This window comes from Botrytis fragariae, assembly GCF_013461495.1.
Source record: "Botrytis fragariae strain BVB16 chromosome Unknown tig00000000, whole genome shotgun sequence".
Classification (NCBI taxonomy): Eukaryota; Fungi; Ascomycota; class Leotiomycetes; order Helotiales; family Sclerotiniaceae; genus Botrytis; species Botrytis fragariae.
The window spans coordinates 1,770,595-1,794,238 of NW_023500986.1; the positions used below are offsets into that span (position 1 = coordinate 1,770,595).

The following is a 23,644-nucleotide window of genomic DNA, read 5'->3' on the forward strand; positions in this document are numbered from 1 at the left end:
TGGTGAAGTTTTCTGGACCCTTGGAAGTAAGGTCCGGTAACGACGAGATAGGTAGCTAGCTAGTATATATCATGCTTTTTATATACGCCTCAATATCCGAAGGTTTACGCATCTAGTAGGATACTAAGCATGTGTCTAGCAACAAGTTTGACGTCGTTGATTAGATATCGAGATGATCGCTTCGACTGTATTCACAAGTATCAAAACACAACCCCTTTTATTACAGCTGAGCGGAAGGGTTGTCTCCCCCGCCTTTCAGATAAGTACCTACAGACAAGTATCTACCCGGTATCTCTCTGGGGATTATTCATGCGATTTGAAGATGTAATCTGTATCGGTTCGTGTTCTGTAACAAGTGTTCGTCCGAAGGTGCACAGATGAACCAGATGGACCAATAATTGAATCTAATCGTACTTACTCGACTATTCTGTACCGAGTAGCTACAAGTACAAGCCGTCTACATCGACTTGATTGGTAGCTGGCTTCGCACTCACTACCCTACTTGCATATCTTCCAAGCCATCTCGGTTCGATGCAAATATGTAGGTAGTTGATAGATACATTTTCTTTTCCATCGTCAACCTAACTAGTAGGTATCGACATTCTACGGAATCATACATCCAAACCCTCACCCTATCAAACCCTGGTGAATCTAAAATTCACCACAAGTTCACAACCCACGTTATTTACACGAGATGACAATTTAGTTGAAGATCTACATCTTGGGTAATTGTTTCATTTCTCACTAGATCCACTTCTCTCTATCTGTCACTTAATAATTATTTTGACTACTCGGTACTCAGACGGGTCTTTTTTTATTGCAGGGGCCGTGCTAAGAACAAAATTCCGAAATCCGGACAATGTCAAATCATGTACGAAGGAAGTACTTCGAATTTCTGATATGACCGTAGGTCTTATTATACGAGTATATTCGAATCAAAATTCTTTTTTTGAACGTTGTTGAAAGATCTTATCCTGCACTTTGTATTTATGTGCATTTAATCTTACAACCTGTGAAATCATGATATACCGACCGCGGTAATTATTTGGCACAAAGAAGAATTGAAAAGTGCTTTTGTTAACAATCACCATCATTTCCACCTTGTCTGAAGTGCCTCCTCATAAGCAGCCTCGCTACGGCTCTCCCATTGACTCTCTGGATCAATCCGTGAATCTTGCGGACGGTTATTTACCTTTAAACCTGTGAACTCGCATTTCCCAGCGAAATCACACGTGAACGTGCCTGATAAAGACTTGTTCTTGTCGTCAAAGGTGATACTCTCCAACCTTTTATCAGAGCCGAGTTGAATTTCTCCTTCGCCAGTCTCCTCGCCTCTCCAGCGATATGGCCATGTAGGTCTCCGGGCTGTGGGCTTGTCGTTGGCTCCAAGAAAAAAGGCACTTTCTTTGTGCTTACTATTACTCGCAACAGTTTGAGAAATGTCACTCATCATAACATCTCCATCCTCATCTATGGAAGAAGTACTTTCTCGCTTTCTCTTTTTATCAGCATTCTTCGGACTTGGCACACCATTTGGTCTTTCAAATCGCATGATGCCCTAATTGCAAAGTTAGCTATTGAACACCAGGCACGAGTCTATAATAAAATCATACCTCAACAACTATAAAATTGAACATTGCAAACATCTGATGTCTTCCATTCTTGTTTTCCACATAAATGTCAAGAATAAGGTCCGAGTCTTTCTCTCCCCATTCTTCCTCAATATCTGGGCACTCGACCACATAAGAACCTCGAACATCCCATAGACCTTCCGACTCAGTTGCGCTTGAATTGGCTCGCGCGCCGCTGGCCGACCTCCGTAATCTTTTTGCAGCTGGCTGTCTGTGGGCGATTTCATCCTCACCATCGTCCGCGAACAGGTCTGAATGAGTGCTAGTACTTCTTGTGGACTTTACAGCCGTCTGTTTTTGGGGGCCTGGAGAAACTGGCCCCGGACGATTAGGACTATGAGAATCACTATCGGAGAACAAATTATCATGAGTGGCAGTGCTTGGCACAAATTTCCTAGCTGTCTGTTTTCTCCGTGGTAGTGGTAGTATTGGGCGTGCTTGCTGAGTCCCAATTTCATCAAACACATTGTCGTGCGTTCCTGAACTGGGTACAGATTTCCTTGCTGTTTGTTTTGGTCGATCTCCAGGGGGTTTCTAAGAAGAAACGACTTAGCTCTTATTTATTACAGTGAGTTAATGTAATATGAAGTACACTTCAACTTCAGTATGACATATCAGAAGTTAAAGATACCATACATAGGGCCAATTTTATGCAGGAGGATTCAAAACATGTCCACAAAAAAGCCAGGCCATTCCAGTCAAGCTGAAGGTCTTGTCAATTTCACGATGATGCAAATGAGAACCAAATGATCCTTATGAGAATGCCTTTTGAACCCTATTCCTCTGGCAAGGCATTGTGAACGTCCGAACTATTTTCGATGATTGGAAGTACCTCTGAAGGAGAATAGGGGTTGCTAACCGTCCAACCTCAACTCAGAGAATGGATGGCACTGTAGACTTTACAAGTTCCGATCATCTGTATGGTACTACCACTTGAAAAGAGATAGTCTTTGTCGCTTGTTTTCTCTTACCTTTGGTGTATTTTCCTTGGACCGGGTCGCTGCTCGTTCAAGCTCACGCTTCTGATTCAATACAGCATCTGTAATTCTCCCCACTATTACCCACTGTTCTGGAGAAGACCGTTTGTTGCCCACCCGAGGAGCATCCACTAACAAAGACTCCAATCCTATCTTATGCGCAGCTTCAGCCAAGGCAGTTTTATGTTCATTCTTAACAACGATAATATCCGGTTTTGCTAGTTCTCCCGTGGCACTTTTCGGAAACGCTTCGTTGAGGTACCTTTGTGGATTAGCATCAGCCTTCTCCTCGGCAGTCTTCAATTTATCCCAATCGCCATCTCTCGCAAGTTTGTTTTGCTTCTTGAAATCCTTGTTCAATTGGGACTCTACGGCCTTGAGCTCTGGATCCATTTCTTTCTTCGCTCCTCCCAACCTCGACTGTAAATCGGCGACGGATCCAGTTTGTTTCAATCCTCTGAACGCGCATTGGGCTTTCCACCAACCTGCTGGTTTCGCTCCAATACTATTGCCTAGCTTTTGACCTTTGGGAGGTATCAATTTTTCGACGTGGGGATCGTAAGAATGGCCATCTTTGCGTAGACCTTCTCCACTGCATGTATAGGTGACAGCTTTGAATCTATGTTCAAATGGCGGGATGACAATTGGATATAGGTCGGTCATGATAACTGCAACTTGACGGGGCTAAGTCCTTGAATGATTCTTCTTAATGGCCTCAGAATGTGCGTCGCATTTATGTAGGACTTCGAGATTTTGCCGTGAGAAGTTTCGCATAAAGAAGACAAAGGAAATAAAACCAGTGACCATAATTAACACCAATTGAAACACCCAAAAATCGATACTCAAAGAAAGTACAAAGAATGAAAAAAAAAAATAATTGATGGCTGTTTTGGACATGGAGGCCAGGGGATTTGAAGTTTCGGCAGCCTGACGTCGTTCCTTGACCAGCCTTGCCGCTAGCGTGATTTCTTAGCGTGGCGGGCACCAAAAAATCATCAGGCCCGCATAGCTACTGTAAAGATATAAACCACCATCAGGAAATTGAATCCATACTGGCATACCACAACCCATACAACCCTTATTCTCTTTTCCTACGAACATAAAATCTAAAACTTCGCAAAGATGGTTGAATTGACAGAAGTTGAGGATGAGTCCTTTGAGCAAAAGCAAGCTGGACCATCTGAGGATGATTACTACACTGATACTGGTTGGTCTTACAATTGACTGCGATTTCATTTACAGTTAGCTAACGAACGCTCAACAAAGATTCCGAGATTTCCTCTGACGAAGAGGACAATGTCGCAGATGAGGAAACTTTCGCAGACCGCATAAGTGCCCTGAAAGATATAGTACCAGCATCTACTCGATCATTCATCTCCAGCAAGGTGGATGCAACTACGAGTTGGATCAAATCGGGTTTGATGTTTGGAGGCAAGACTTTGTTCGTTGTGAGCACAAGTGCTTTGTTATTGGGAGTTCCATGGGCATTGGCATTCGTGGAGGAGCAGCAGGTAGTTGAAATGGAGAAGGAAATGAAGATGAGAGAGATGGGTGGAGAGGTGCGTTGCTCAATCCAATCCAATCGCATTTCAATTTGAATAGTTCATACTGACACACTTACAATAGTTACTTTCCTCGGGCACAGATACAGCAGGCCAGTTGAATGCTCAACTTGGCGCACAACAAGGAAAGCCAGCATTGTAATGAACGAATCTGCTATGATACGAGATAAAGAAAATGAATCTGGATTGGGGAAGACATGATAGCATTGTACATCAGTGAGTGGCTTTTGGGGTGGGCGCATGATTCAGAAGGTTTACGGCCACAAAACCTGTGTATTTCTAGTTCTTCTCACCTCATGAACAAATAATTACTTCAGTAAATACTCGAGTACAATTACAAATCCAGTTCAATGTCACATGCAATAGCCAAGGTCCAAGTTAAAGTTTTTTCTTAATTTTGCAGATATTATCGATTTAGCCGCCTCGTCCGCCACTACGCCCAATCGCTATGATTCATACTTTGAAAACATTTATATTTCATACCCTTCCATAGTGTCGATTTATTATGAGATCCAAATAATATCAAAGCTCATAAAAGCTTCAGTGTAATTCTTATATCAAAAGAATGATTGTCTGAATTGATATTGGATATTGAAAAGAAAACATATATTGGTATCCCAGTTTTCCATCCTGTTGGTAGAGGCTGTTTGGTCTAAGTGTAATCCTAGCTGATTCATGATAACGGAAACCGCTTTTTTCGGGCACATGGAGACAGCCTATCGGAATTGAGGACTCCAAATTCATTCCTTAATTTGGCGCATGAATCAACCATAGATGAAATCGTAGAGAAAAAGTACCAGCCAAAAAGCTGGCTTATTAGTTCAAGATCTTATACATAACAAAACAGATTTTATGCATGATATTTGTGTCGCACAGAGTAAAGGCTGCTGCCCGAAGATCTTCAAATCCGGCAACTTGTTTCGCTTACGTAGTGCATACCCCTGTGTTGGAGTTGAATGTCATGGCGGCTTAAGCAAGGTCCACTTCCCCATGTTATGCGCTTGACTTCTACAATCTTACCGCTCCAAGTGAATGTCTGCTCCTCATCCCATAATCGCATCTACTCCTCCGGTCTTTTCTTGATCTGTGAACGTTTCGCCAACGCCTATCATTACAATACCACAAGTGAATCTCCAACCCTCTTCTTAAGATCACTGCAATTTCTCTGGAATCCTCCTGATCTGCAATTGTTTCAGCAAAGCCTGTTATTGTACCACCACAAGTCAATCTTTCAACCCTCATCTCAGGATTGCAGCAGTTTCTCTATCTTCTCCTTGATTTTCATAGTTGATTCCGCAAGAATGTCGAGAACACCTCTATTCCTAAACTTTACTGGAGATTCAAGCCGGAACCGTCAAATGTCGTGGTTACTAGCAAGTTCATCAAGGAGGAAGGAGAGAAGGTAAACTCAATGTTTGAGGATATATATGCTCATCGGATATCTAGCTAACAATAAGAAAATAGATGGCCTCTAGTACTTAGGTTCTGGAAAGGAAGTATCCATAGTGGTAAGATATATATCAGTCACTTACTATGAAGAGGAGAAAACGAGACTAATCAATATCTACGCAGAGGTTATCTGGCCTGTTACTATTCTTTCTGCTATTTCTGCTATTGTCGTATACTTGAACCAACACATCAGCAGCGATGTTACGCTTCCAACCAGTATCGTAAGTACTCTCCAAGAACTGGACGTTACAAGTGATCATTTGGGGCTCTACTGCACGGCTCCTCTTAGTCGTGGCATACCAAAATCAATACTATATCTTCTCAAGTATATGAAAGATCAATTGTCAATTGTATATTCAGCAATTCAAAATCTACCATTTCAATTTGAACAATCTGAAACCATGGGTTGAAGCTGATCGTCCATGCATGATAAGGTGAGGGTTCTCATACACGTGATACTCGCTTATCACGATACCGTGATTCAAGTCACGTGTATAAGAGCCCCCAACTGGCATGCTTGAGGCTTTGACAGATCAAGAACACACTCGATATCTAGATTGGTCTTGGAAGCTATGCCACTTTTAGACGGAGCCGTGTGTATACTCATATAGAGAGACTCAAATAATGTTCTTGCAACAAGGTTGAGAAAACGGTTTCTGACTGAGCCAAGGTTCCCTCACTATCCATTGTCGTTGGTCTAGAACTCGTATTTCGGAATCAAACAGCGTATGCCAGATTTTGGTCGGGCCGTTCTCACTTTGCAACCCTCACAACCTCAATCCGATGTCTCACGCGGCACCTACTGGTACTTGTTCCTGCACCCGCTCCTCCCGATCATCAATACGATTCATCGTTCACACAGAATGAAGGCAGTACGGATAGCTCAGCATATAAAGATTTTGATGGCGGAATAGATGTAGCCCAGCAGCCAATTTCCAAAGCACTTGAGGCAAAGACAATCGAAACTGTCAAGATTATGATAGCGATGTTGTATACGGTTAAAAACCACTTGAGAGCAGATTGGGGTGTGGAGCTTAGTTCAGGAACTATGATGACTGAAGAAGGTGATTTTTCTTGGCCAGCAGAATACAAGGATCTGCTGCCACAAGGCTTTAAAGGTCATGAACATATGGGATTGGGTCTTACACTTCAGTTGAGTACCTACGTTGAGAAATTCGTCAACACTGGTTGCAACTTGTAAGTCTGCCATTCATCCTCTTTTTTTGAGACAATTAAGTCTCTTCTATTCATCCTCTTGTCTTGAAACTTCTAACGGATACTTTACACACAGGAATTGGTTCAACAATAGTGCCTCGGCTCAGATGCTCGCCAAACTTAACGAACTCGTCGCAGCTTACGGCAACATGGAAGTGATTAGACTTGCACCTACCCCCGTTGCGCACCTCATCCACAGTAAGCAATCACTAGGACTCTTCTGTTGCATATTACCTTTTGCTATGGCTGCAGAGATTGGCTGGTGGACAGTCCCCCTCGTCGCTTTCGTAGCCTTCGCCCTCTACGGAATTGAAGGCATCGCCCAATGGCACGAAGATCCCTTCGGAACAGACAAGATTGACATCAATATGGATGACCTTGTCGAAGATGCTAGAAGAGAGATCGAAGTAATGTTAGAAGCTTGGAAAACTCAGGGACTAAGCGGAAATGGAATTTTCACGCCTAAATTGAGCACACCATTCACGCCACGAGCCGAATATGGTACTCTAGGCTGAGAGTGGTGTAAATGAAACTACTGAAGGACAGACACGATAAAGGGATATGAAATTGTTATGGTGGCATTAAATTTATATTTGGGGGGGTGAGGGGGTGCTATATCGATTTTCGGCTGCATGGGTCACGTGAATTGCATTGAAGGCAGTACTTGAAGGTGGATCGACAGCTTTTGCTATTGGCCTGGGAGCACCGCTCATTGTTGCAGATTGTTTTAAACATTCAAAGGTTGATATTCAGGTATTTTTGTGGGTGGCATATTTACTGGTTCGTTGTATCTAGTTTCCGGTAGACTAGACGAAGAATAGGTCGAATTGATTGGAGCATTGCTTTTCATTTGACGGATCTTAAGGATTCCAATTTCTTTTCGAATGTCATCTAGAAACAGTACAATCTGAGGATTTAAATTAGAGATTTTTGGGGGGATTTAACAGGTGATTGTTCAATAAGTACATTTGCTTACAACTGTTTCCGGCACTTCCTCCTCATAGGTCAACAATTCGGCGTAGTTTCATTGGAACCTTGATAATCCACCAGATTGGATGAGATTATACTAATTGTTATCTGCTCGACGGCTACAAATCATGACAAAGCCATGTGCGTCTAGATACCGATTAACTTTCCACGTTACATTTAAACGAAGCGATTGTCCAATGAGGAGGTATTGGTTGATAGAAATAGCGTCATTCCTGCCTCCGTGTTAATAATCTATGCTGACTTGCATCGCTAGATTTTTTTATATAAGATTCATTGCTCTCTGAAGAAAGGAGTGGTACTACGAGATATTTCAAGCAAGAAAAAATGGCTGGAGACATAATGCGTGCAATCGGTAAAAAAAAGAATTAAAAATCCCCTATAAAGAGGAGTTACATGATTAACGAATTGCAGATGTCGAAAACGGGAGCGGGCCAATCTCCAGTCTCTTTTTAAACAATGAAGTTCCCAAACCCAATCCTTCTATCTCACAAGCCCTAGTAAAGATCCATTCCTTTGGTCTCAACCGAATGGATTTGATGCAGCGGGAGGGGAAATACAATGTACCCCCACAGGCGGGGAAAATACTGGGTGTGGAGTTTTCCGGGGTAATCGAGAAACTTGGGGATGGGGATATTGGGGACTTTGAAGTTGGCGATGAGGTTTTTGGACTCGCGTATGGTGGTATGTTATTTTATTCGTGTGGTTCTTAGGGGTGCTGATGGTTTCACAGGGGCATATGCGGAGTACATTGCATCATCAACAAAAATGCTCATCCACAAACCGGATCATATATCTTGGTCTGTAGCTGCTGGGATTCCGGAGGTGTGTATTAAAGTCTCTATGTAATATGGTATTAACAGGACCACAGACATGGATAACAGCAACCCAAGCCCTACATCTCGTTGGATGCTTTAAACCAGGAGACAATATTCTATGGCATGCTGGAGCATCCGCAGTGTCTATCGCTGGAATACAACTATCCAAAGCCGCTGGGGCCAACAAGATACTCGTCACTGCTGGTTCCGATGAGAAGATCACTTTCTGCAAGAGTTTAGGCGCAACACATGGCTTCAACTACAATACTGAAAACTGGACCCAAGGAGTTCTAGATGCAACTGACGGATACGGAGCAGATGTAATTGTCGACTTCATTGGGAAGAATTACGCCCAGGGAAACTTTGAAGCCGCAGCTATGGACGGAAGGATTGTCCAACTAGCCAGTCTTAGTGGATACAAGCTTGATGGTTTAGATATCACTCCCCTTGAGAATAAGCGTTTACGATGGGAGGGAAGTAGACTGAGAAGCAGACCTTTAGATTACCAGGGGAAATTAAGAGATGTATTGGCCGAAACTGCGTTACAAAAATTTGCAGATGGTACTTTCAAAGTTCCTATCGAGAGGGTTTTTTCCTGGAAAGATATTAGGGAGGCTCATACGTTTATGGAAAGCAATTCGTCGAAAGGTAAGATTATCTGTACGGTGGACTGATAGTATTATTTGATTGACCGTAATGATATGTGGCGGCCTGCATCAAAATGTGGTGTTGTTTTTGACAAAAACAGTCACCGAGTCTGAATGAATACAAATTAAATACCTCCAGAATCTCATGATTGACTCGCACCGCGCTTTTCGTTCTGCACTTGAACTTCATCATCTACTTAAACCTTCTACTTTTACAACATCGTAATCTTCTAAAATAATTTTGTCAAAACGGGCACCAGCGGATTAATTGTACTGGATTCTTCGAGCTGTACAAGGAGGAGATGCACTATTGCCAATCTTGAATGGTGATCTTAAGCATTTGGTGGAAGTGGAAGTTGATTTCAACAATCTTTTTGCAGAATATTCGTACTTTCTCGACTTCCAGAAGATGACGTTGGAGACGTGGTGTTGCGAAAAGATGGTTCATACAGTGAGCTTTCAGGCGTTGAGAGATTCAGAACAGGATTGTATGGAGGTGCTACAGAGGAAATTGATGGAGGAGGAGTAAACTAAACTCAGGGGAGGATCTGAGGACAAACTCGACTAAGACCAGACAGCTTCTCGCCACTATCAAGAAGGTTACGTCGGATTCGAATGAAATCCATATTGCGCATGTTGTTGACAAACAAATGCTTTTATCGTCTCTCTCTATGTTCCTATCTTCGTACATTACAGTGATCCCGCGTGATTATCCGATCGTTAAGAACTGTATGAAGCGCCAACATCGTATTTCACCTACTTTCCGTGTTACATGAGACCGTTGTACGTGATAGGCAAGACCCTTCTTAATATCGCCGCTTTCCAGGCACAAACATACTTGTCGGAATAGATTCTTGCCCGACAGCATGTGTAACAACGCTTACTAAACTGCCCATACACTTAAGCTGTAACGGAATCCACCTACGAGTACCAAGTTATATCGAATGACAGTAAACATCCTGCTCTTCCGAATATTTCATTGTCAAAGTGTGGTAAACATTGCAAAATAAGGTATCGAAACAAAGTGGGGGCAATATAGGCAAAACTGTGCCTATGTTTTAGCTCCGTGCACCCTAGACCTCAGCTAAATTTCACTTCACTACAAATTCGATAACACGACGCAAATGAAACTGGTTGTTGAAGCCCTCAGACCCAATAAATTGGCAAATACTACGCAATCTATATCTGTGTAAGAACTCTTCCCTCGGTTTCGATATGGAAGTACGTCTCAAACAGCTCATAATGCTGCCACGATGCATCCAGCATGCAGTTCGCTGCTCCCAACTCTAACTCCAACTCCGCCGCAAGAGACATAGCTAAGTAGGCTATGGAGAAACTCAAGTATCAGGGAACAAATGAAATATAATCTCCGAATCGCAGTAGTCTTTCTATATTCTTCTCGATTTGCAAAGTCGATTCCGTAAGAATGTCGAGAACACCTTGGCACTCATTTCTCCCGGCCCTTTGTGAATGTCTCATGTTGAAAGTTCTCCGACTTCATTGACGTTTCGCCCAAATTCTCCCTCGCAGTTTTCAATTTCTCAACCAGATTTGCAACAGTTGCCTCCACCGCACAAACTGCATCATTCTTTAGTTGCCAAGTTTTTTGTTATTAGACGGTAAGGGCGAGGACGGCCTTCGTAACTTTTCGTTCCGACTATAACTTGTTGGTGTCTATCACAAATTCAAACATTGAAAACTTACTGATTGCTTTTCTTCAACTCGGCCTCATAGTATCACGCAGAAACGGCTGTCATTTGATGCTTCTTTAATTCCACTGCCAGCCGCCCCCAATGCATCCCCTCCCTGACATGTCTTTCTATTCTCCTCGGGACTGGGACAAGATGCACGCACAGATCTAGGTTGACTTGCAATCTCTTTTTCTTCTTCAATCATCTCATCAAGTGTCTGGGGCCGATTTGAGGAATGATCTAGTTGAAGATCTTGTGCTATTTCAGACGAGTGTCGTGAGTCTTCCAATGGTTCTGAGTCCTTGTGTGCTGTCGTTGCAGCCACGCCTGCTACTGATAACTCACTCTGCAGTTGCGTGGTCAAGAACGCCGATTGCGCTTTCTTTGACCCTTCTTGTGATATCCGTGGGTGTTCACTTAGTACAGATGCCTTCGAAGTGTGGTTGGACAAGACTCGTGCTGATGCTTCCGCCGCCTGCTTCTTGTTCGAGAAGTTTTGTTTCAACTTCCTCTGGTGTTCTTTTCTTCGTTGTATTGTAAGGATTCCCCAATCTATGGCTCTAGTGTCACTCATAGCCTTGGTGCGGCCTCTAGTTAGAGCATTCTGCCTTGGTCGCGAACCTTCTTTGAAATTGGTGGTCTTTACTGGTTTATTTGAGTTGGAGGTATTGTGCTTCGGTGCCACTTCTGATGCTTCATTCTGTTGATTGTGAGTATCTGCATGCTTAATATCCTGCTTTACTTGTCTAACAATGCTTTTGTTTTTCTCCGTAGCTTTGCCATCTTTGTTATTCACGAGAATGTGCGCATTTTCTCTTGGAAATTCTTCATCTGGCCCTGAAGTCTTTGTCAGAATTCATTCTATTCAAATATCCCAAAGCTCTTACAGAATTGATGCCAAAAGCATTTATCTGCCATATAAAGCATCTTTTCTGTACCAACTCGAACATATCCTCTGCTATATTTTCTATAACAAATCTGATAAAGTCGTGTGGCTTGCTTTTTTGTATATGCGGGGTCGAAACTCTGATCATCAACGAGCTTTGCTATCATAAATTCACCGCATGATATATAAACCATAATGAAAGAGTCGTTAAGGTGATATCACCGCGAGCTTCGTTATTGTATTTTATTTAATGCAATGGTGTGTGTAGTTGAGGTGATAAAAATTTGAAGATACCTACCTAATCTATCGAGAAAATAGGTTGAGGTGGAGAAAATTCGATAGTGAATCTTCAGTTGGAAAATATTCAGAATTGGTCACCTTTAAAAAAGCAAAAGTATAGATTAGATGTGATGTTTTAATTGTTCTAAGAAAGCTAACTAATCGACTCACGAGTCAATTGCAACGCCTCAAGTACATTAAAAGGCCTAATAGGCTTCTCATTACCACTCTTTAGAAACTCCTGTGTAACTCTAAACGCGATGTACTATTATGCGTAGAATTACAATCATGTCGTCCCAAAGCTTCTCAGTAATCCGAAAGTCATCTTTCTGCTTCTTCTCTCAAACCTCAAGTTGCGCCAATTGCTGTAAACCTTCATCTTGGTGAGCATCTGCCTCATGGTCCTCAATCTTCTCTCCTCTCTGTTCCATCTGCGCAATCTTATCTTCAATACTCTTGCTCCATGCCTGAGCCTCCTGGACATAGAACTGAAGACACCTCTGCTGTTGGGCACGATACAATTGGTCATTCATGGCATTCAAACGTTCGACAGGAATCTTGCTATATGCCCTATGAATGACCTCCTTATCATGCGGAGTCAAGTAACAACCTTGGCGGGGAAACTGCTCATGGGGCCCTATTTTTCAGTCAGAAAATTACCTAAAGTAGAAAGGGCCAATGTTTAACATGCAGTGAGAACGCCAGAACAACTTATCTGCCATGAAAGTAATGGTGCCTTCACTTGCTCCAGCACATACTTGGGCCATGGTGTGGTAATGACTAGCGTAGTGGCTCAATGCGGCTTCCATGGTGATGATGGATGTTCCTTCGTGAACCAATCGGTGGACCATGTACTGCTTGAGGGATGGGAGAGACAAGAGTGATTGTGGCATCAGACTGTCTGGTCTAGTTTCAGAGAGAACTGATGAAGCTTGCATGGCTGCGTGCGACATGTTGAGCAATATTGATGGAGATGGTTGGTATCTTGATGGTGTTTCGGATATCGAGGTATCGTCGTTGGCGACTTTACTTTTTGTAGAAGCAATTACAGAGAAAAGGTCAAAGTCGCATGCAACTTAATAAATAAATAATGGAATCCAAAGATCTTCAACCAAGCTAGGCAGCAGTGCAATAACACACCATATTCTTTCTCCAAGTTTGTTGAAATGAGAAACGGGTTGTGCCGTGCCAAAGATCTGTAAAACAGAAACTCAAATACCACGTTAGTGACTTTACGGCCTGTGAATCATTCCAGACCACTCGTTACCTAATTCACCTCTCATCTCATCTCTCACCTCATATAAAAAAGCGCAGCTCGCTCGAAACCTAATTTCCGAGATTTAAATCCGCGCCCGAAATACAGTATACATCTCTGTAAGAATGTGAAGTGAACCAACAAATTTGAATGGATTGGGTGGCACTCGATAGGTGGCTCTTTGTTCTTGGATTTGAGGTATCAGATTTGGGAAGGGAAAGTGACGATGTAGTGAATTGAAGTTAGATATCAAGGTTGGATGCACCGATCGAGGTCGAGTTTTATAAGAAGGTCATGGATCGGATTTAGCTTTCAAGTTTCTTTGGTTGTTGGATGGGGAATTTGAGGAAGACAATCGATCTTGATGGTGAGATATGAGATCGATGAGTTCTCTTTACGTATCTATTTGATTTCATTGCAGAGTTCTGGTAAATTTATGAAACGCTGTTGAGAGAAGTAGATGTGTATGTGGTGCAAGTCTTTTCTATGTATCAGAGCACTTTGTCTGAATTCGTATTGTAACACTCTCCACTTGGTCATGGTACGTGAGGTCGTTGTGCTTTGGTTGAAATGAATGCTGATGATGTTTGCTCTATTCTGGAAGATTTCAAAATTTGGGTTCTTCATCTTTCTATCCCTCGAAGTCCCAAAGCGTAAATCATTCACGAGTTGGAAGGGGACCTTTTGTCGGGCTGTGTAGTAACCAGATTGTTTTCTATAATTATTTCTTTGAGAACACGCTGGGAAAGCTAGAGCCTAAAGTCCAATCTTTCATGATAATGATGTACATTCTTCTTAACTTTGTTCGGTTTCCTCCATTCGCTCATCCATTGATACAGAATTTGTGCTCCTATAGTCAAGACTCCCATGCTGCCCATTCACCTCTCCTTTTCCTGACGCCATGCATTTGTTCTCCTCGCAATCTCGGCATGTTCCTCTGCAATCATTTCATTGTAGGTTCGGACTCTTGGAGCTTGCAATAGTACACCACCGCTAGGCGACTCGTTTGAATCTACAGCGAGTATAATGGGTCAGCGATGAAATTCACGTGAGTAGCACCAACAGTAGATTCATGGTAATGATTCATTACAGCTCAAACGAGGGGACAATGTATTCTGAGATAAGGAGACTTACAAGCTGGAAGACTAGATCTTTCTTGCTCTTTTGTGTTATCCTGGATTTGAGACCGAGTTTCCTGATCTGCTCCAATCTGATAGGAATTTCCAGCTCTTTGGCTCTGTGGCTGTTGGTATATTTCTTTAAAGATTTGTCGAATTTCCTCCCTGCTTGCCTTGCGATTATGGTTCTCCACCTCACCTGTGCTAAAAGATTGAGCCATGTCCGGATAGAATGATTGTCGTACTGATATCTTCTCTGCATTTTCTGTCAAGCTTTTCAGATAGAGCTCGAGTTTTCTTAATTCCCCTTCAAGATCTTTAACAAGATGCATATCTTTCCTAGATATTTGTAGTGGTACTTGATTTGGATGTTTCCATGCAGGATCGCGATATTTAGACTCTTTCTTCCTGCTTCTCGAGTCAAAAACCTGGGGATTTTTCCAAAGGTCTCGATTGTTCTTAGCAAATTCTGCAGTCCAAGGCGAGAATGATTTATGTTTGATGGTAATTTTGCCAAACTTCTCGATGAGTCTATGGTCTTGCAATAATCTCAAGGGAGGCTTATTATTGCGCATTTTCACGGCGTAATTCCATACTGTGTTTCTGGCACGACCTTGCTTTTCACACTCATAGAACTGATGATCAAGACTGTTGCAGACGGGACATCCATCCATATAGCCTTCAACATTGCAGATCATGCATACTCCTAGTTGATGAGTTGGATCTTTGCAGTTCGCGCAAGGGCCAAGACGATTGAATGCATTTAGTTCTTTCTTTTTTGTCTTGTAGCTGGCTACATCGAAATGCGCACCAGTCTGTTCTGATCGATCAAAGTCCATGGATGCACTTTTTGTCGAATCATGCTTCAAAGAAGGATCTTGTTGTCCTATCGGAATGATCAAGTAGCCTGGCTGTTGATTGTTCATCGTCCGCAGATCGTTTCCAGTAATCATGACTAGCCTTGGGTTGTTTCCCATGATCGTTTGCAAATTGGAATAAGTTGTTTGCACTTGCGGATCATTGATTCCAATCATGTCAATTTCTTGGCTTGGCCATGCCAATTGGTATGGTGTTATCGGTGTGCTGGTGTTGGTATACATCTCAGGTTGAGCGAAAAGTTGCGATGATTGTGACTCTGTAAACAGTCTCTCATGACTGAAAGTATCTTTGTTGTCGCCTTGAAAGATGAAAGAGGCTCCCTGTCCCGTGTGATTTTCGGCCTTCCTCTTTGATTGCATCTCGAATTCCAATGGTGGTGGTCTGAAGGGAAGGGAACTTTTGCCATTCATTCTTGACTGGAATGAGGACGGGGACGAGTCACCACTCGATTCATTATTGATATTTGGAGGGCGATTCATTTCTTGGCTTATGATGATTGATTGATTGGGAATGGATGTTGGAGTTTTGTAAAGTTATGAAGGTCCACAGGAGAACAAAAATGACCTTTCAACCAGGAAAGGAAGGTGTACGGTTATCTAGTACTTGCCGAACTTCCTTTTGTGAGATATGAAGAGACATTTTGAATAGACTGAAAACATGGAATTATATTTAGATTTGCTACAAGCTTCAAAATCTAGATAGAGTGATTGCTCTGTTCACAAGGTAGTTCATCCTGTACTTATTTTATGCCACTTTTCACCATATCATGCCCATCTTATATCACACTTTTAAAGAATCAAAGTAAGCAGAAGTTATTTGATAATTGAGTGACTTGTCAAGAAAATTCTACCTGCATGAACAAGGGCAATGCACTGGCAAATTGGGATGACCGTAGTCCCAAATTTCGCACTCTTATTACTGTGTATGTTCTTGGATAATGTTTGCCAATGTAGTGGTGAGTGAATTCTCCAACAACGAACGGGCTATAGGCTTGGTCATACGATTTGGTGTCGCCTTGACGGCAGCTTGTGCCTGTCTGATGGCAATTTCAGCACCACGACCAAGACATCGACGCTCAAACATCTTTATCGTGATTAGTTCACCAGTGTCAGGATCTTTGACAACTGAATCGGGGAGTAGGAGAGGAGGAAGAGGTGCCAACGACAAGGATGGTGCGGCAGGTGTAGAGTTGGATGTTTCAATGGGATTGGAGAGACCAGGTAAAGCAAGCCGAGCAGTTAAGATCGATGAAGGGGTTGAAGTCAGAGACTCGGTTCCAGCGGTTGATACTGGGATTTCATTGGGAGTCTGCGAGGTGCCTAGGCCTTTGGGATTGAGTGGGACATTAGCAAAGCCTTGAGAGTTTTGTACTGGAGTGTATGGGCTTTCGGGATAGACAAAGTCTTTGGGGTAATCTCGAGGTGCTTGTATTGGTACCGAAGCTGGTGTATTTGGAGGCTTGAGGTATCCCTCAAAATGATTCTGAGCTAGTTTTTGAGATGGGATTGCCATGAGATCCACTCGTTGTTGAACAGGTCCAGAAACAGGTGTTTCGTGGGTAGCTTTAGATATCTCTGGAGTCTGACTTCTGATTGGCTGGGCAGGTTTCGCAGAGCGGCTTGGGGTCCCCAAAGTCTCTAGGATGCTATCAAAGAAATCTGCGGATATCGCAGGTGCTGGTTCAGCAGATTCTGGAGTGGGAGGCAATTGTCCAACTTGTTGTTGAATAATATACTCAGGACCACCATATCTACCAGGAAACTCGCCATATGCACTAGATAATTGAAATCTATTCCACAGGACCTTTTCAGTCCAATAATAACAAAAGTCCAAACCAGTCAACGGATATTGAGAAATGACCGAAGCAAGCTCTTTTTGGTACTCGCGGTCGAAATTATCTGTCTCAAAGTACGGGTGTATGCTGCAAAGATTTAACAGCATGGACTGATGATGTCTCTGATAATGAGGAGGCCGGATGTAGGAGTTCGACATGTTGTGAAAGTAGGATGTTGTTTTGTATGTTGGTGGCTGTGTACTCTTAGTAACTTCTGATCGCAGACAAGGCTGATGTTCTATCGTGGGCGAGTAAGTTTGAGTATCTTTTTGATTTACTGTGTAGTTATGTTGCTTGTCTAATGACCTGCTTATGGTATGGAAATCTTGGGAATCGGGTAGCCCATATATAGCAAGATGAAAGGAAGCGTGATACGGCTTTCGCTTTGGTTCAAAGAAGACCCAAAAAATATGGTTTCTTGTGACTTTCATACTGCGTAATTATACACAAGTCTGTGCCAGATAGTACGATAGAAGATCGGATTCAGAATCAATTGATCTGGAAATGACATATAATAACCGTACGTTGTGGTGAAATGACTTCAAGCAGTAGCAGTATTTGTGCTTGTTGTCAAAACGTATCATAAACCCGGATTTAGAGCTTGTTCTGGTTGATCATGCTAACACAAGTCTTTTGTGTTGATACACATAATGGTTCAACATGGTTTAGACGGTTTAGAAGAGGCTCGAAGATTATTCACAAGTAAAGCAAAAGTACACGCAACCATCGAATACTAAATCACTCCTTGCTAAGTCATTGAACCAATGTGTCTCTTCTTTTAAAACAAAGTGCTCTATCACCTTCAAGGCAGTAGACACACACAGCGTCAAAGGCTTTGTGGATGTCCAGATCTCACCATGAACATAAGCAAGTTTCTATGGCAGAGCGCAAAAGAAAGCTCGCCTGATGAATCTCAAATATCGAGACCTTCACTTATCTTCACCTGTTTGGACACCCATGGAAATACGAACGAATTAATAGATTTGTGGTAAGCACTGCTCACAATCTTTGCTGGTTAATTTTGTACTCCTAACTTCAAGTTTCGGACAAGTTACCAATCTTCGTACGTCTCAATAGGCTATATCTGGAAGACAATATGAGTTTGATGCCAGACCGTAGTGAAGACTCTATTATTGCCAGACGAAGGTAAAGAGTAACAATGACCAGCTACCGCGTATAAGATTCCACCTATCTAGTCCCCCTTATACTCCACGAATCTTGAATTTCTGAATATGCGTATCGACTTGATGCCGAGGCATTTTATATAAGCAAAGTGCGGGCCAGAGTAAGCTCTATCTGCATTTTTGAAGGTTGGTAATTAGTCTACCAATACCTTTGATTGATGGCTGAAGATAGTAGACATTCTTGGTGGCGATAGCTTCCCAATCGAAGTGATTTCTTGGAAGAAAAGCGCTCGAAGCAGGTATGAAGGAATCCGTAGGGAAGTCTACCGGTTTAGATGTCGCCAGGTTTTCAAATTTGCTCTCGCAGAATTGAATACTTGTATCAATCATTTTCCAACTGCATATTTCATTTCATATGAAAATGAATTGACAGACAGAACAGGCAGAAAGTGCTGTCATAAGAAACAATTCCCACTGTACAGATTTGGTCAACAACTGAACAACTGGGTTTTCTCAAAACTCTGGGTATATATTGACAAAATCTCAATTGTCCTTCCATCAAATAACACGGCCTGCTGGCCCAATGGCAAGGCGCTTGACTACGATTAAAGGAATTCATCCATTAACTCGACATCAAGAGATTGCAGGTTCGATCCCTGCGTAGGTCAAATTTGTTTTGCCATTTGCATATGGATGTGATATATGGGGCTAAAACGGAGGCTAAAACGGGTGCTAAAGCAGGGGATAACGAAGGGATCTTCGCATTAGGCGAAGTCTAGCGGTTTTTTTTTTCAAATAGTAGTACAGAACCCTGCTATTTTAGCTAATCTTATTTAAAGGTTTAACCTCATCTGAAGTAGAGCATCTAAGACATAACGTTGAAAGCGACTACATGTTGCTAGAGGGGTAAGAGGAGCAAGCCCATAATCATCTTCTACTTTACTACTTTATCATTATATTAATCTTACAAGAAAATCTGTCAGCTTTGAGATTATCTCCGAAAGGCTACGATAGACACAAAGTGTTCTTGATTGGAGAAAAGAGAGCGTGTGGTACTTAATCTCCTCGGCTAACGCCCACCTCCTTTATCTATCAACACATCAAAGTTTACGGCAAACAAATAGCCATTGCTTTCATAAATACTTAATCATTTTCAATTTTTGAAGTTCTTTCGCATATCGTTTTGATACTCAATTGGCTTTCGAGAAAAAAAGAAGAAAAAAAGAGCAAAATTTGCAGCTTGGAGCGGGGCAAGTGGGGCGGCACAGGCTCATGCACTGGACAAGAACAAATTTTGCAAAAGCATGATCTGAAGCAGAAAAACACTGAAACAGCAAGAAACCAAGTCGGTGGAACATTTTGTAATTTAGAAATCAAATTACCATGCTGAGGTTTTTGTGGAAAATTTAGGTATAGCGCGAGGGGATAGTTTTTCACACTAGACCAAATCATATGATTGTGATTGGTCATATGATGATTTACACGATGAGCTATATGGTAGTATGAAAGTATGAAAGTATGAAAATGATTGTATGTTATAAATTGGGACAATCATAGAGATTTAAAATAAAAGGAGAGGAGGGTTTCTAAGAGGTTTACCTTTTAATCTGTACTCCCAGTCCTACTCCTAAATACATGGGCCCCAAAACAACGTACACAACGTACACGCCCAACTGATATACGTACTGCAAAACCTCTCTATAAATGCTCTATCTATTAGGAGTGCACATTTTATACTTTCTTTCATAGCCCTTGTGTCTGAGAATGAGGGTGGAAGTACAGACATAAAGGGAAAACGTTTGTAGCGCAGTCAAATATTATGACGGTATGAATACCTACACAACATATGGCTGGCTACTAATCATTGGTGGAAAAGTTCTGTGAAGATGGATCTCAGATTTTGCAAAAGCGAATAATTTGCAAAGCATTCACGAGAGGTTTTTGATATCTGAGTTATGGGACTGAGCGACTGACTGTAGATGGTATCGTATATACTCAGTCGTAACAATATGAACGTTCAATCCGCAGTCATCACCTAAAAGCTTCAATGTTGATCAACTAAAATATAGACATTAAATAACTATCAAAAATGAAATCGCTAAATTCAATACATTACACTCCCTGCTTTGGGAACCACTAAAATACCTTCTTCTAACAACCGTTCCGCCAGTTCAAAAATCATCCCATCACACCCTTTTCTCGCAATAATGTCAATTGCCACTGGTAGATATTCTGTCTGTAATGATATGGTAGAGTTGTATGCAGCTTGACCTATTGGGAACACCATATCTGGAACTTCGGCAAAGTTGGATACGCGGCTGACAGACCATCCGGACGGTACTCCTGGGAGACTATTCATTGATCTCGGTTAGTAAAAAATGGATTTAAGCTTCGAATGTTTCAAGTTTCTGATTGTTGGACCACAGTCCGGACTACTGGATATTCCTATGGATGTGTGGAACAATTTACGTACCTGGTGTATGCATTTCTATACGATGTTGTTGCTAATGTCCCAGGATAGAGAAACAAACTTTCACTACAGCTGATTGGGCTAGAAGGTACAATTTCTGCGGCGAACCAATCCATGAAAATAGTTTTGTTATAAATGGCTTGTTCGGTTGCATCGGCACTGATGTTGTTTTGTCCCCAAGCCCATCTGCTTAGTGGTACGGGGTCAATGAAAGGGCGGGCGCCATCATTTGCAGCGGCGTAATCTGCATAAAACGGTTCGGCAAGGAGACTGTACTGTTGTTGAGTGATGAGGGTGGGATAGACAAGACTGAGGAAGTCGTTAATTGATGAGCCATTTGCTCCAGATGGGCTTGTTTGGTTCCAAAGAGCCCCCATATCTAGAGCAGTCGTGCTTGTCGAGTTAAGAAACGTTTCTAACTTCGCCAGAAAATCAAGTAAGACTGATTCAGCCTCTGTTGTGGCATTCTCCGGGAAACCTGATGTCCAGATCTTCTTGGGAAATTCAGTGAAGTTGCTTGTGATATTGTTTCCATACAAGACTTTAGCAGCTTCGTGCCACAAAATTGGATCTCTGGTGAGAAAACCGGCGGTATCAAGAGTCGGAGACAAAGGCATAACGTTATCCAAGCTAACCATTCCATGGGATGGTCTATTACCGAAACATCCATTGACTTGAGATGGGTTACGAATACTTCCACCAGTATCGGATCCAATGCCAAGGTCTAACCAATCATAAGCACCAATTCCAGCTCCAGGACCAGAAGAAGAAGAGGATGGAGATTGGTATCCATCACCGCGGGCGTTGAAAGGGCAGTGATAGTCTACCCAGTCCGCGGTTGGGCTTTCCCCGTTAGCAAATTGAGATGTCTTCATTTTCCCAACAATGATTGCCCCTGCATCAATCAAACTCTGAACAGCGGGTCCGGTAACATTTGCCGGTGGATAAAGCTCATAATATGCACGATTGCCATTACTGGTCTTGATTCCTGCAATATCATAGATATCCTTAACACCAAGCCGAACTCCAGCGAGTGGCTTTTCAGCAGTTTTAGTGTAGTAGAGTCTGGAAGGCACGCCGATAGTAGAACTCTGCACCCCAGGAATAGATGCACTCAGAATGGAAAACGTTCCGTCCGAGTTCTCAATCGTTCCTTCAGTAAAAGCATCCTGTACATCAGAATACAAGCGATAAGCTTTAAAGAGCTCGCCTGTATTTGGTGTTAGAAAGTATGGCCCTGGCGGCACTGGATTGTTTGAACTGCTGGTAAACTTTTGAGTTCCATATTCATGACAAACGTTTGATAATGAACTAGAATTAGTAGAACCAATAAGGTGGACAGCTACTTAGGTTAACGACTGATGGTATTGAAATTGGAAAATGAGCTTACCTTCCAAAAATCCGGGATTGAATACATCGTCTAAGGCAGTGTAGTTGGTAACTAATGATTTGAATGTCGCAGCGGTGAAATTTTTCTCTGAACTTTTCATAACCGTCAAAGGAACCAAGTCTGCTGTACTCGGCTTGGAATGGATGGTTGCAACAGCGTCGACCCCAACATAATAGCTGATGCCATTAACAGCAACGGTAGTTCCGGTCTTCGAGATTGAGATGGCAGCATTTGCCATGCTCATCAGGGACATTGTCACAGCAGCCGATTTCAACATTCTGAAAGCCATAGTCTCGGTTTAACGAAGGGAAATTCGTCCGATCGCTCACGATACTTGTCTGTTCACCCAAACGATAGAAAAAGGCCGATATTTATACTCTCAACAGCGGGACACAAGTGGAATGTTATTTTGACAGCCATGAATACCTAGTAATTCGTCTTGGAATATCCCACCGATAAGATGGCCAAGAACACCAAGATACGATGGGTTCCTGCATATCTCCTTCGGCATTCCTCGATTGCGGTTCATCCTGGAAAAGGTTGCCCCGCACAGATAAGATAAATGAGTAAGGTGGGATGGATCAAAAGTTTACTACACAACGAAGGTCATCCGAAGACTTTTGGTGAGAAGCATCTATCAAAGCTTGCACTTGTTATATCAATACAGTAAAACCTCTTTGTAAGAATCCTCTTTTCGATCCCATTGATTTTTGAATCGGAGAAAGACCTATGTTATTAAACCTGTTATTTCGGAATATTCTTAACATATCAAATACCAGGTTCTCCGAACTGATTAGAAACTAGAAATCGAAACAATACTATGATCTTTTGAGAAGATTTTGATTGCAATGGAGCAATGAGAAATTGTTACCCAGTAGTATTCAATCGAAACTACTCGGAATGTAGAATACTACTTAGTCGAGATAGTCGAGACTTCTATATGAGAAGATGTATATCCTTAATACTGATAGAAAAGCATCAACCTAGTGGACATGCCTAGCAATTGGCAAATGCCTTTACGGTTCGAGAATTGTAAGATAGCACTTAGCCTCCATACATCCTCTAAGTAGACCGAGTTGTCTATGACGAAGTCCGCGTTAGCAACACTTGAATTGACCGATGTCAATAACTAGATATGTAGAAGAAGTCTCCAATCCCTGGCGAGATAAGAAAATCCCCGAGGTCGGCAAACAACACAACACAACTCGAGACAATACGGAGTATTCCCAGCCTCGTATCTTTAGTGGGGCAAGATCAAGACGGGAAGTGCACACGTGACACACGAGAATCGAGAAATATTTCGAGCTTTCTCCCATTCATATACGTGATTCCTATCCCCGGTATTATCAGTTTGTGATAGATATTATGTATAGCTTATCTTAGATTCAAGCTGTTACTATCGCAAAAAGTGTAAAAAGTGCTCATCTAGCTC

At 42.2% G+C, this 23,644-nt stretch overlaps 8 protein-coding genes across 8 annotated transcripts; 4 read left to right on the top strand and 4 right to left on the bottom strand.

Moving 5' to 3' along the window:
- Positions 1-1,090: 1,090 nt before the first annotated feature.
- Positions 1,091-3,271, bottom strand: Bfra_006765 (uncharacterized protein; the record flags this gene model as incomplete). The annotated part of the gene is made up of 3 exons (XM_037337134.1): positions 1,091-1,558; positions 1,614-2,165; positions 2,603-3,271. The coding sequence occupies 3 exons, from the start codon at positions 3,269-3,271 to the stop codon at positions 1,091-1,093; spliced, it is 1,689 nt and encodes a 562-aa protein (XP_037198500.1).
- Positions 3,272-3,652: 381 nt separating this feature from the next.
- Positions 3,653-4,488, top strand: Bfra_006766 (putative mitochondrial import receptor subunit tom22 protein). The gene is made up of 3 exons (XM_037337135.1): positions 3,653-3,815; positions 3,875-4,167; positions 4,235-4,488. The coding sequence occupies exons 1-3, from the start codon at positions 3,731-3,733 to the stop codon at positions 4,310-4,312; spliced, it is 456 nt and encodes a 151-aa protein (XP_037198501.1). The 5' UTR covers positions 3,653-3,730; the 3' UTR covers positions 4,313-4,488.
- Positions 4,489-5,471: 983 nt separating this feature from the next.
- Bfra_006767 (putative upf0187 domain protein) lies at positions 5,472-7,349 on the top strand (the record flags this gene model as incomplete). The annotated part of the gene is made up of 5 exons (XM_037337136.1): positions 5,472-5,572; positions 5,635-5,678; positions 5,743-5,840; positions 6,290-6,816; positions 6,911-7,349. 5 exons carry the CDS (start codon positions 5,472-5,474, stop codon positions 7,347-7,349), a joined length of 1,209 nt encoding a protein of 402 aa, XP_037198502.1.
- Positions 7,350-8,148: 799 nt separating this feature from the next.
- Positions 8,149-9,313, top strand: Bfra_006768 (putative quinone oxidoreductase protein; the record flags this gene model as incomplete). The annotated part of the gene is made up of 4 exons (XM_037337137.1): positions 8,149-8,176; positions 8,236-8,505; positions 8,555-8,646; positions 8,693-9,313. The coding sequence occupies 4 exons, from the start codon at positions 8,149-8,151 to the stop codon at positions 9,311-9,313; spliced, it is 1,011 nt and encodes a 336-aa protein (XP_037198503.1).
- Positions 9,314-9,609: 296 nt separating this feature from the next.
- Bfra_006769 (uncharacterized protein) lies at positions 9,610-9,820 on the top strand (the record flags this gene model as incomplete). Its single annotated transcript, XM_037337138.1, has 2 exons — positions 9,610-9,641; positions 9,667-9,820. 2 exons carry the CDS (start codon positions 9,610-9,612, stop codon positions 9,818-9,820), a joined length of 186 nt encoding a protein of 61 aa, XP_037198504.1.
- A 645-nt stretch (positions 9,821-10,465) lies between these two features.
- Positions 10,466-13,095, bottom strand: Bfra_006770 (uncharacterized protein; the record flags this gene model as incomplete). The annotated part of the gene is made up of 5 exons (XM_037337139.1): positions 10,466-10,611; positions 11,035-11,814; positions 12,314-12,407; positions 12,490-12,779; positions 12,843-13,095. The coding sequence occupies 5 exons, from the start codon at positions 13,093-13,095 to the stop codon at positions 10,466-10,468; spliced, it is 1,563 nt and encodes a 520-aa protein (XP_037198505.1).
- An 838-nt stretch (positions 13,096-13,933) lies between these two features.
- Positions 13,934-17,386, bottom strand: Bfra_006771 (uncharacterized protein; the record flags this gene model as incomplete). Its single annotated transcript, XM_037337140.1, has 4 exons — positions 13,934-13,994; positions 14,280-14,409; positions 14,532-15,875; positions 16,375-17,386. 4 exons carry the CDS (start codon positions 17,384-17,386, stop codon positions 13,934-13,936), a joined length of 2,547 nt encoding a protein of 848 aa, XP_037198506.1.
- Positions 17,387-20,456: 3,070 nt separating this feature from the next.
- Bfra_006772 (putative glutamyl-trna amidotransferase protein) lies at positions 20,457-22,501 on the bottom strand (the record flags this gene model as incomplete). Its single annotated transcript, XM_037337141.1, has 3 exons — positions 20,457-20,703; positions 20,826-22,164; positions 22,213-22,501. The coding sequence occupies 3 exons, from the start codon at positions 22,499-22,501 to the stop codon at positions 20,457-20,459; spliced, it is 1,875 nt and encodes a 624-aa protein (XP_037198507.1).
- Positions 22,502-23,644: the final 1,143 nt, after the last annotated feature.